The sequence below is a fragment of the Podarcis tiliguerta genome (genome assembly GCF_965153285.1).
Source record: "Podarcis tiliguerta genome assembly, chromosome: 10".
In the NCBI taxonomy this organism is placed as follows: Eukaryota; Metazoa; Chordata; class Lepidosauria; order Squamata; family Lacertidae; genus Podarcis; species Podarcis tiliguerta.
In genome coordinates, this window is record NC_139543.1 from 25,064,648 (window position 1) to 25,078,009 (window position 13,362).

The window sequence follows — 13,362 nt, forward strand, 5'->3', positions numbered from 1 at the left end:
TTCTCTGCCTCCTGTGACAATCTGGACTCTGGACAGCCTTTGATTTTGTTAATGGGGTACACAGGGACAATATTTTTGGTCTGAGCTTTGCTCTGTTTTCAAAGCACCAGCCCCAAAGATTTGGATAGAAGGGAGTATCCCATAATTTGTCCTTGGGTGCTGCCTTGCTCTTCAGGCCTAATTACTGGTTCAAGATGGACAGCCCTGCCATGAAGACATGATGTCTAATCCTTGCTTCTTACATCATTTTCCTGATCTCAAACAGCTTTCCCTATGGGACAAAGAGCAGCTGGGGTGAGAGAGGTGTTGGGGTGTTATATATCCCCTCCTCCCAAGCCACTTCTCCAATACAATGGGTGGGGGGCTGCTTAAAATAATATATGCATGAGAACCAGTTCAATTATCTTCCAATGTCTTGTTTTGTTTGGTCCCAAGAAATTTTTATTTACTGTTGGGAAAAAACAAGATAGCACAACATGAGTGGTGTCTAGAAAGAACGTGAGGCTGGCTATGTTTTACAGAGCACTTGTTCTACAGAATTTGGGATGTTTCTATCATGACAGAAATTATTTACTATATTCATGTCAGGAAAGGACGTATTATAACAAGGCACTCTTATCATTATAACATTTTGAAATGATGCTCTATGAGCCCATCAGATATTGTGCTTTGTTGCAATAGACATATATTTTATCAACCTTTATCATGTTTATATAATTCTCTCTATTAGTAATATATCGGGGAAAACATTATGCTTATGGGGACAGCATGGCAGCAGCAGCACAGCAGATATCATTAAGCTCAGAAGAACCACAAGGTTTACAGATGTATTTAACAATATTTACAATTGGCAACACAGGGAAGAACAAAAACCCAAATAACTCAGTGACTGAGCACTTAAGTATGGTCAATGGCTATGGAATGCTGAATTTCCTTTATGGTGGTGGGACATAAAAATAAGAGGTAGAATGGAAGAGAGTATATTGGAAGATAGCATGGCTGGAAGCCTGAACAGGTGAACACCACACTGCAACATTTTATTGCACTCACATATTTCAGTTTCACAAGTTTTATTCCGTTGCCTGAACTACCAAAAGGCTGCTTGCTTTCTCTTTCTGCTGCCTCGTTTCCTATGAATCCCTAAAAATTAGGCTCGTGTTGGATCAAACTCTACATAACACTGACAATGCTTTCTGAATCACTCAAGTATGTTTTAGGATAAATGGAGGCAATATGTCTTTGTGTGAGAGAGAGATAGGAGAAAGCAACATTTTCACTGCAAGCACTGTTGAACTTCACATTGCTCCTCTCCAATATGTACAGTTGCCTTGTCTATATCCTGCTAATGTTTTTACAACTATTAACTTTTTTTGTTGCAGGAAAAAACACTTCAAAAGATGCAAACTACTTTGGGTTATTAAAACTGGATTAGGCAGCAACCTCTAATGGCAAACTGGTGGAATTGCATTCCTATTCTAGACAGCGGAGTTATAATTTACTTAGCATGTGGAAAGGCCAGTTCTGAAAAATGAATATATCGAGATAGGCAACCTGTTGCAAAAAAATTAAGAAAAATCTTCCCACGCGATCCTACACCCTTCCTCATGGCTCCTGTGTTCCTCTTCTGGAGTGTTGTAGGATAAAGCCATCAGGAAATAGCAGTGTAAGAATTGGCCAATAGTTACATTCCCTTCCTAAACTCTCAGTAGCATCACGTTAAAAAAAAAAATCCCAGCAGTAACCCACAACTGGATCTTCCTCCAGTAATTTTAACTTTGTAAAGAATGAGCTTGCTATACACATTCTCTGTTGTAAAGGCACAACTATCATGGACTGATTGGACACAGAAGAATGGTGGGAGGCAGCAGCTGAGGACAAAGGCTCAGAGCCTGGAGATTGGTGGTGGGACAATCTTGAGTGGTAAGAGGGAGAAGCCTGGGAGGAGATGTCAGAAGAGGTGAGCAGGGAGAGTCTGTGGTAGAGAGAATTCCAGAATTAGAATCAGAGGTGGAAGCTAAGACAAACTCTTATCCCTACTGGTCTCCAAGGACCAGAAGAGCTATGAAGAGGGAGGAGCAAAGACAAGACACATTGGCATAGTCTCAGACTGCTTGGGAAGGACGGGTGTATGTGAGGAGGAGACTTAGGCAGCTGTGGGTAGGTGGGAACTTTTAGTCTCAACTGCCTCATGGGGCAATATCTAATGAGAAGAGTTGCTGTGCGCATTTGCCTAGCACTCCTGAGCCAACATTGTTTCTCCTAATAAAGAGTTAACTCACTCTATGTGATTTATTGCTCACCTGCTCCTGGCACCTGCTCCGGACACAACTTTCAGGGTGTGATTTGTTTGGCATTGTGATCTTCATGTCAAGCTAGACCACACGGTGAATGGACATGTATCAGAAATCCCATTCTATGATTTCATTAAAAAATTGGAAGTGAATGATCCATCTGCGGCTTTTATCATATTAACTTGGAAGCCAATCGAAATTCACCTGGGCCTTGCCCTTCTGTAAGCTACCAGCTGCTTCCTCCATCCCAGAAGTCCCAACGCCCCCCTTTCATGCCCACACACCTGGATGACAGGTGATACTCCAGTGCCACAGGGATGACTAGTAACCCCACAGTACCATGTTCTGGAGGCTGTTGGCCTTGAAAGAGAGTGAAAAATGAATGGTGTGCTAATAGGCAGGGGATATATAGTGGCTTTTCTTATCCTCCTCTCTGGTTCTGTAAGAGCAACAAACTACCGGGTTATTTAATGGTGTTTTAGGTGAAAATATCCTCCCCTACTCTCTTGAAACATTATCCCTCCCCCGCTCCCCCCCAGTGCAGTTCTCCAGTGAGCATTGTTTGGACCTCTGTTCTTTTAAGCATCAAGATATGCACCCGGGCCAAAAAAGCACCCACTCAAGTTCTCCAGGGAGAGTTTAATCAAGGGAAGTTACTGTTGCAGTTGTTGAGGAATGCTGTTCTAAATGGCCTGTGTGAGAGAAATAAAAGGAATTTGTCCTACAGATTATGTGTGGAAGACAGCCTGGTGGAGGCTGTGAAATATGAAGCGCAGATGTACAAAGAAGCCAAGTATGAAGGGCATTAATTACGGAATGATTCATAGCTCCGGGAACTGGGTGGCAGGACCTTGGCTGGGGCTAAGCAATGTAGACTGACATTTATTAACCATATTTCCTACCCCCCCACACACACACTTGGGACAGGGATGCCCAACTTCTGTATTCTTGCGGGGGCTATCATACCCTTCAGATGTTACGTTGTGGAGTGAGGGAGAGAACTGACCTTCACAGTCGTGGACCTCAGGCACTTGAGCATATCTAGGGCCTTTACATACAATGAATCAGTCAATGTGGTGCCCACAAGTTGTTGGACTGCAATTCTAATCATCCTTGACCATTGTCCATGCTGGTTGTAGCTGGCAGGAACTGTAGTCCAACAACAGTTAGAAGGCAACACACTGGCTGCCTCGATGTACAGATTCTAAAGAGAGATGTGTAGCATTTTTGCTTTTCCTTATGAATGAAACTGTGAGCAAACGTCTTTTTAAGAGTGCACGCAAAAGGTTCTGTATATTAGTTTTGCAAATCTAATCACAAAGCATTTCGATAGTCAAAAAAAGTGTGCGTTGCTCACCCAACTTCCTTGAATCCAGTGCCAATCTCCTTATAGAATCTGTTTCCTAGCAGTGAAAAAACACTGGAGACTTGTGGGATAACATCCAACAAAATGGGCTTAAGCATGCCTTACTCTGTGTTGGATTTTGGCCACAGTGCCTACCTAAATTGCAATTATTTGCTTATTTACAAGTGTGCAAGCAAATGCTTAAAGCAGCAACACAACCACTAATCCTGTGTCAGATTTCCCCCCACAACACCTACCAGTGTGGTGTAGTGGTTGAGAGCGGTAGTCACGTAATCTGGGGGACCGGGTTCGCGTCTCCGCTCCTCCACATGCAGCTGCTGGGTGACCTTGGGCCAGTCACACTTCTTTGAAGTCTCTCAGCCCCACTCACCTCACAGAGTGTTTGTTGTGGGGGAGGAAGGGAAAGGAGAATGTCAGGCGCTTTGAGACTCCTTAAAGGGAGTGAAAGGCGGGATATCAAATCCAAACTCCTCCTCTTCTTCTTACCCGTTTTAGCGAAACCTTTGGCTGACACACACACTCTCTCTCCTCCTCCTCCCCCCCTTTGCATCCAAACAGCAACAAATTGTTTCACTGTCCTTTCCACCAGCTGAAGTTTGTGATTACTCAAGACTTAAAATAATTTTCCAACCCATCATAGAACTTTTTTTTGTTTAAGCCATGAAAATTCACCAGGTGGTGGCTTACATAAAAGCATTGCAATGGCTACTAGCCATGATGGCTGTGCTCTGCATCCCATCAGAGGCAGTAGTGATCCAAATACCAATTGCTGGAAACTGTGCTTAAGCTTAGGTTCTGCTTCCAGGCTTCCCACTGGCATCTGGTTGGCTGCCCTGAGAACAGGATGCTGGACTAGATAAGCCAGTGGCTGATCCACCAAGCTCCTCTTATGTTCAAAAGTTCCCACTGGCAAAAATATAAAACAAAACAAAACTCATAATATATACAGTACTTGGGAGCATGGACACTTAGCTGAAGTCCTGAAGTGATGCGTCTCACTAGACATGCTTGCTGTGGGAACAGGAAGGGCACTATTTGCATATGTAATGCAGAATGTAGGCAGCAAACATGTTGCTGTTGTGCCTTGGCATGTAACTGCTCCCAAGGAGCAGTTGTCCTTTGGGTGTCCTGACTTGACTTCAGCTACAAAAGCTGAGGTTGCTGAACAGACTCTTGGGCTGGAGTAATGTTTAGTGGGTTGTGTTGGTGGTAGGGAATACTGACGTTATCAATATTAATTCTTTGTATATTGATTTTATATTTTATTATTTATGTGGAAATTGTTCAGTTTGTGTACTTTTTGTCGTTGTCTTTATTGCTTATGACTCCTGTTATGCTTGTAATTATGATTTAGATTCTGCGAAATAACGTGTTTGAAAACTTGGCGTTCTTTTGCTCCCCCTTCCTTTTATGCAGAGCTGCAAATCAGTGCATTGTTTTAGCATGATATCTGCATTTTTTCTATATCCTTTAAGTTTTGTCAGATCATAAATTAAAACAAACATGTGCACACACAGACACACACACACACATAGAGAAAAAGAGAGAGAGAGAGAGAAATTCTTTGGGACTGAGGAGCAGTCATATAAAAACAAGGCCCAATAATCCTTGTTCTTAATTTCTGAAGCAGGGGTAGCCAACATGGTGTCATTGGCAATATAGTCCAATAACATCTGGAGGGCACAGCCTTGACTACCCTCACTCCCCTGCTTTAGAAGGTGGCTACCCCATGTTTTGAGGTTTTGTGTTCTGGGTTTATTCTGTGAGCCACCCTGAGACCTCTGGGTATAGGGCGGGATATAAATTCAATAAATAAATAAATGTTCTAAAGGGAGAGGCACCAAGGCTCAGCCCAGTGTGAGCATCCTGTCTTCTGTCAAGCAAGCTTTTCTTGGTGTTTGTGTGTGTGTGTGTGTGTGAGAGAGAGAGAGAGAGAGAGAGAGAGAGAGAGGAATGTGGTCTGTGCATCATCATAGGCAAGCTATTCTCTATTGCTCAACATACAGCCTAAGCGCTGATGCTTGCAATAAACTTCTAGGATGATGCTTTGGTGAGCCACGGGTTCTTGCTCAAATCACACCTTGCCTAATTATATTCCCCCTAAAGGGGAAAAGCAAGCCAAAGGAGAAACACAGAGGCAGAGGACAAGATGGCAGGAGTTTTGTGTTTTTAGTTCCAGTTTCACAATGCAGCCTTAAATAACCCAGTGTGTTTTCAGGCTATTGCCTTTACATAAGTGTACACGTGTGGGCTTTAAAGAGAAGTCCTACCCTGCTAATGAAGGGTGTGTGCTTTGCTGGAGCAGGCCAGCAGAAGAAAGCGGCATGGAAGGCGGCACAGGTTCCTGTTGCAAAGAGATCAGCCCTTCCCTTCCTCTCTCACTCTCTTTTCCAATCAGGATGTGCTGCCCACACAAGCTCCCAACCTCAGCCTTTCAGCAAATTGGTTTCCTGTCCCAAGTGCAGCTGGAAAACTGTACAAACAAGAGATCAGGCAGGGGAAAAAGCCCAGCCAGATTATCTCAAAGCGGGGGAGACAAATACTTGCTAAAAACAAATAAATCATCCAAACCAAAACCACAAAAAGATGGGGTAGTCTGACCAGCCTTCATCTGTTACTATAATGATGGGGTTTTTTTTGCCTAACCCTCTGGCTTCTGATCTGGAAGCCCTCTGTTAATCCCTGGTGCTTATCTAGCAGGGCAGGTAAGGAATTCTGCATGTGCTCAGTGGTACTGTGGCCAACCCCAGCCTGGAAGCCCAGAGGAAAACATGATTTTATTAATGATGTGACAGAGCACACTCCAAGCAGGGCGGGTTTAGAAATGGCTTAAAAGGTAAAAGGTAAAGGTAAAATCTTGCTTTACTGGCCGAGGGAGCCAGCATACAGCTTCCGGGTCATGTGGCCAGCATGACTAAGCCGCTTCTGGCGAACCAGAGCAGCGCACGGAAACGCCGTTTACCTTCCCACCAGAGCGGTACCTATTTATCTACTTGCACTTTGACGTGCTTTCGAACTGCCAGGTGGGCAGGAGCAGGGACCGAGCAACGGGAGCTGACCCCGCTGCGCGGATTTGAACCACCGACCTTCTGATCGGCAAGTCCTAGGCTCTGTGGTTTAACCCACAGCGCCACCCGCCCTTATCACTCACTATGCATAGCATACATAAGAAACGAGTGGCCTGTCTGAAAGTAAGCACTGAAGCTCTTCCTTCAAAGCAGTTTCGAAAGCCTTTGCCAATGCAGCACAGGGGACTCCTGTTAGAATTGGGGAGGAGAGATACTCGGAAGCGCCTGCAAACTCTTTGGAGCCAGGCAGGGCATGGGTGGCGATTCTGATGGCAAAGCAAACCTTGCCATAGAAATCAGCTGGCCGGAGAACCTGATGCAATCAGTCATTCAAGGTGCATCCTCTTCCATCTCTATCCTTACGATAGGGACATGCTCTGCCGGCAGGGAGGCGTCTGCCTTCATTTCTGGAGCTTGTGGGATGTAAACAAGAGGGCTGGTCTGTCATCTCTCGAAAGCGGGGCGAGCCAGCCTCCTCCCCCTCCTCCCCAGCGGCAGCAGCAACGGAAGGGTGGAGGTGATGACAGGGGAGAAAGAGCAGAGCCATTGCGAGGGAGCGCCTATTCGGCAGAATACGGCCGCCGCCGAAGCTCTGGCGAGCAGCTGCAAACTTCAAACCAAAACTCCGACCGGCGACCTCTCTCCCTTCCTCGCTCCGCTTCGCCCGCCAGCCCCTCTCCGCTCGGCTCCTCCGCCTTCACCCCAGGCTCGCAAGCGCCGCCAGCAGCAGCAGCGAGAGACCGGCCGCTGAGGGTTTCCCGCCATGGGTCTGGACGCGGACCCGGTGGAGCAGGCGCTGCAGTGCCGGCTGTGCGGCCTGGTGCTGGAGGAGCCGCTGTCGACGCCGTGCGGGCACGTCTTCTGCGCCGGCTGCCTGCTGCCCTGGGCGGCGCGGCGTCGGCTGTGCCCCTTGCGCTGCCGGCCCATCTCCCGCCCGGAGTTGCACCGGGTAGCGCCGCTGAGGAGCCTCGTGCTGCGCCTGGCCGCCCAGTGCGACTACCGGGCGCGCGGCTGCCGACGGCGCGTGCCGCTCCACCAGCCGGCGGCGCACGTCGAGGGCTGCGCCTACGCGCCGGGCAGGTGCCGCCGTCGCGAGGCGCTGCACATGCGCGGCGGCGGCGGCGGCGAAGGACCTCAAGAGCGGCAGCAGCAGCAAGAGGACGACGACGACGAGGAGGAAGGTTTTGGCGCCGGCGACGAGGGCAGCGCGAGCCGCAGCAGTAGCAGCGCTTTGCGCGCGAGGTCTGGCGGCGCCGGGCTGCAGCAGCAGCGGCGCGAGAGCGAGTCGGCGCTGCTCGGCCAGCTGGCGGCGCTGCAGAGCGACGTGCAGCTGGCGGCGCTCCGGTACAAGCAGAAGTTCAGCCAGTACGTCCGTCACCTCAGCGGCAGCCACGACGGCCCCGAGGTGAGCAGGGGCGCTGTTTGTTGGAAGGGGAGGGGGGTTAGGCTGTGCGCTCCTGGCGGAGCAAAGGGCCCTTTAGGGGTCGACTTTCTTTCCTTCCTTCCTTCCTATCAGGCGGGTCCCACCATCTCTGACAATGAATGGCGCGCTGGGATGGTGGAGGTTGCAGCCCCCCGAGGGCGCCAGGTTGGGGGAGGCTGTAGCGGACCGTCCTGGGCGCTGTGACTTCTGCCAAGCGCCAGGTGGAGTCGACACTCAGCGGCTGCATCAGTTTTGCTGACGCGGGGAGGTTCGCAGGTGAGACGGGTCGGGGGAGGATTGGTCTTGGCTGTGGCGGCGAAAGGACGCCTTCGTATTCAGAGGCAGTGGATCTCTGAAAGCTCGGAACCAGGATAGGGGGCAATGGCAGGGTAGGACTGTCGCCTTCCTACTCAGCTTGTGTTCGGGCTTCTTGGAAATAGCTGGCTGGGCTGCCAAGGTGGCTGTTGTGGGAAGATGGATGACTATTTTTGTCCCATCCACTAAAGCTCTTTGAGGAAGAAGATGGCTCGCTTGGTAGAGCCTGACTCGTGATCTTGGGGCAAGGGTGCCAAGTTGAATAAAATATGGGGTCCCCTGCCTTATCGATCACATAATGGGGTGCACCCACGCCATTTGAAGGTCAGTGCCCATCAACTTGGGGGGCTCAACTTATTGGAGTTGGCTCCTATGTCTCAGGGTGATGGATTCAAGCCCCATGTTGGGCAAAAGATTTCTGCATTACAGGGGGTTGGACTAGATGATCCTTGTGGTCCCTTCCAGCTCTGCAATCCTATGAGGTGACCTGCAGGTCTGCCCTGTTCCTCAGCAGCTCACCTTGGTGAAGTAACTCTTGTCAGCCCCTTCTCAGCTTGCTCCTCAATAACTGGTGGTGCTTAATTTGTTTTATAAGGGGGATCTGGTTTGAGGTTTTTACTCCCTCCCTGTCACCTGAAGGCCAGCAGGTGCAGCATTCATAAAGAGGAGAGCTTGCCACCCAACAGGCCTAAGCCTTGTTGCTGCAGGGTTTAATCCTGAACAGGGGCTTGCAAGGCTTGGCTCCAGAACTTGCTATCAGTGCCTGAGGTTTGCAAAGTGGTGCATCTGAGTTTATGATGATGATCTTTCTCTAATCTCAGTGCCAGGTATGTACCTGGTTCATAAAATGTCACTTGTTGGAAGGCTGGAGTCTTGATATAATTTCGGAAGGTGAGTGTTGAAAATGCCCCCAACTCAAGACAGTATAAGAATTGTGGAAGAAATTGACTTTGATTACTTTGCTGAGTGTTAGAGGAACCCATCCTGGAAATAATCAGAGATGCACTCTTTCTTAGTCGTTTGGAGCTGGTATTGCAACAGATGCTGGGTGCTGTAGTCTTGGTTTTTTTAAAAAAATCAAACCTTTTTCTTTGAAACTACTGCTGGGTAAATTGCTTTCCTTGTGTTGCTTTTTCGCAGCATTGCTAATCTTTGTCCCATAAATTGGTGGTTCAGTTTGGGTCTCAGCAGTGCTTTTTTGGTATAATAATAATAATAATAATAATAATAATAATATAATATAATGTGCTGGATCTTGATAACAGTGACATGGGTGCTAGTTTATAATAGGCATGGGCAGAAAAAAATAGAGGTGTCAGTACCATCACAAAAAGCATGGACTGCTAGCATCTTGAAACTAGGGGTGCTTTTTGGAAAAAGCTAAGAGGAATACTTCTGGCTTGGAACACATTTTATATACAGATCAGAGACTCTGAACAAAGGCAATGCCTGTACCAGCCCACCCCCTTTCCCCCCAGAGGGTCTTCTTAGCCTGATTGTATGCCGTGAGCCTTGTTTCCAGGAGGTACAACCAGTGGCAGTGGTACCTCTTAAGCTGAGTTGTTGTGAGACTTGTGAAATGAAGGACATTTCGTTTTGATTTCTGCTGAGTTCTTGATTCTGCAATAGACAGATCTCAACTGTGCAGCTGTGCAACAGCATTTTCCTGCACAAGCAAAGGCACAGGGAATAGAATCAGATTCATGGAGCTCTGCTGTCACTTGCTGTTTTCATTGGGATACTAATTGTTTTCATTGGGATACTAATTAGTTTGGTTTCTTTGGATGTTATTTAGTAACTTGGTCATATTTATCAATTTCAGTGTGTCTGCCCTGAGTAAAACTTTGTTGAATGCTACCCAGAGTTGCTAATAATAATAATAATAATAATAATAACAATAATAATAATAATAATTTATTTATACCCCACCCATCTGGCTGGGTTGTCCCAGCCACTCTGCTAAACTGTTGCTATGTATGCTATTTAAGAGCTGGAGAATGACAGGTGGCTTTTGGTTCAACAAACAGCAGTTTATTGTTGCACTTCTAGTAGCCTGATACTTTGCATATTACACAGTTCAACGTGCCTTGCTTCCAGGTTCTCTATTACTTTAGTTGTACAATCTAAAGGTGATCTCCTCCTCTGATGGAAGGCATCTATCAGTGGAAAGAGGAAGATGTCATTCTAAAATGATTCTCCTTTGCCTCTACAGGCCTCTGTGCTGCCCCTCCCCTCAAAATCTTCTCCGGAGGCACAGATTGGATATCATCGCCCTTTTTGTTAAGCCTGAGAGCATGATTTCTGCATTGAATAATTTGCTTTTGATTAAATAAACAAGCGGATTAAGACGACTTTACACAGGCTTGTTGTGCATGACAGCCCTTGATTTAATTTCTCGTGTCTTCATTCTTCATTTATCTTCAAGTTTGGAAGGTCCTTAGGGACTCCTGAAAATGTTATTTGCTGCTGAGTGGTGATTTAAGCTCCACTCACGAGTTTTGTGCAATGCTGCTTACTTTTGGGACGCAACAACCAGCAGGAATGATTTGAACCGCTTTGCTCTTTTCAGAACTAGCATTATTCATTGACCTTTATGATACCATAGGGTTGTTAGATGTTGTAATTCTCTGACTTAATAACACAACTGTCACTGCAGCTTCTTTACAATATATAATTACTGAAATATGTATTTATTAATTAGATTTCTATACCGCCCTTCATCTGAGGGTCACAGGATGCGTGTGCGCACACACACACACACACACACACACACTCAGAGCCATAGTAACAAACAAAAACAATATTCCCCAAGTTTAGAAAACCATAGATGATTTAATTAGCCAAAGGCCTAGAAGAAGAGGAATGCACAGAGCATTCCACAAATGGGGAGCCACCACAGAAAAGGCTGATTCTTGTGTTCCTGGAAACTATGATCCTCAGAGAAACTACTCATTCAATCAATAACACAGTGTTCTGTGTTGTTGTTTCTAAAATAAATTTGTTTTTATTTTAGCACTTCTTATGTGCATTTTTTGCCATAAAGGGGCTCCTGAGGTGTAATGTAAATTAAAACAGCTAAACCAAGTAAAGAAAGTATGCAATGAAAACACCACTGTACAAATGTGTGTTGTTATTATTATCATCATCTGTATCGATTATCAGTTTAAACCATTTGTTTATAAGTGCCTCACATATATATATAGTACTGTGCTGTTTTGGCATACAACAGCCCAAAGATTGTTGAAACTGAGTGAACAGAAGTTATGCTGGTACTGAACTACAAAATTGGCATAATCATGTATTATTTTTTTTAAAAAAAATTGTAGCACCTTAGAGACCAACTAAGTTTGTTCTTGGTATGAGCTTCCGTGTGCATGCACACTTTTTCAGATACGGTTGATGGACTTCCATTTCATGTGGCTCAGTATGGTGCCTTCCATGGTTCTAGATTCAGGTAGGTAGCTGTGTTTGTCTGACACAGTAGAAGTATATATAAAAAATATTAAAAATTGTATCTGAAGAAGTGTGCATGCACACAAAAGCACATACCAAGAACAAACTTAGTTGGTCTCTAAGGTGCTACTGGACAATTTTTTAATTTTTAAAATATATATTTCTACTGCGTCAGACCTACTTGAATCCAGAACCATGTATTTCAAAGAGATTTTCCCCATCGCTCACCATGTTTAAAATAGCATGTAATAGCCATAAAAATTCTGAACATTGTAATAGTTCTCTGCGCTTAAAACCATTCATACTTATTTGACTGCTAATGAATATGGAGCCGATATCTTAAGTGATAATGACAAAACAATTGCACTGAATTACTTACTAATCACTTATCTCATTAGTATAGTACCTGTATTTCATTCAGAAGTACTTTTTCACTGACTATCCTAGTACTGAACATAACTGACTTCAAAATGTTGTTCTGTATGAGGTCTGTTTTCTCAACTGCTCCCTGCAATGAGATGTTTTGTGTAATGTAAATGTAGTTTCACCATGGAGATTGGACACTGTGGTGTTTTGTCTCCAGGCTGTTGCCAAAGTTCCAGATATTGGCACGTAGAAAAACCACGCGGGAGAGATTGAGCTGGTACACACGTTTGACCTACAGAATATCCATCATGTGGAATAAATTTGAAAGACTCACTTCTCAAAATAGGATCTCCTGGAGATCTCAAGTGAGGTTTTAAATGGTTTGATTTATAAAGCCACAGTAGGATATTGTTAAGTAGGTTTTATAAGTCTTTTTTTGTCTTTCTTTCTAGGAAAGAGAGTCTAAGATCTTAACCATCATGCTACACAGAGAAAACAATACCCTGGGATTTAATATTGTTGGAGGACAAGCTAACCAGGTAAACAGAAAGAATGATTCAGTGCCATATATATATATATATTCATTCATATATATATATATATATATATATATATATATATATATATGAATGAAAATAAATTGCTAGGCACACTGTAAATTTTAAATGAGAATTGTGCTTATTATGCATGGTGGCAAGTTAAAAGAATGTTGGGAAGGGTGTAATGGACTAGAAGGGATGCGGGTCGTTCTGTGGTCTAAACCACTGAGCCTCTTGGACTTGCCGATCAGAAGGTTGGTGGTTCAAATCTGTGTGACGGGGTGAGCTCCCATTGTTCGGTCCCAGCTTCTGCCAACCTAGCAATTTGAAGGCATGCCAGTCCAAGTAGATAAATAGGTACCACTGTGGCAGAAAGGTAAATGGCATTTCCATACGCTTTGGTTTCCGTCACGGTGTTCTGTTGCACCAGAAGCGGTTTAGTCATGCTGGCCACCTGACCTGGAAAGCTGTCTGTGGACAAATGCTGACTCCCTTGGCCTGAAAGTGAAAAGTTAAGGCCTGATTGGACTTAACCGTCCAG

At 45.4% G+C, this 13,362-nt stretch overlaps 1 protein-coding gene across 1 annotated transcript in view; it reads left to right on the top strand.

Annotated features, from left to right (window-relative positions):
* The first annotated feature begins 6,788 nt into the window (after window positions 1-6,788).
* PDZRN4 (PDZ domain containing ring finger 4) overlaps window positions 6,789-13,362 on the top strand; it is a 216,035-nt gene continuing 209,461 nt past the window's right edge. Inside the window, exons 1-2 of the mRNA XM_083399508.1 lie at window positions 6,789-8,130; window positions 12,735-12,821. Coding sequence (XP_083255634.1) covers window positions 7,489-8,130; window positions 12,735-12,821 — 729 coding nt within the window. The 5' untranslated portion in view covers window positions 6,789-7,488. The remainder of the gene's footprint in view (window positions 8,131-12,734; window positions 12,822-13,362) is intronic.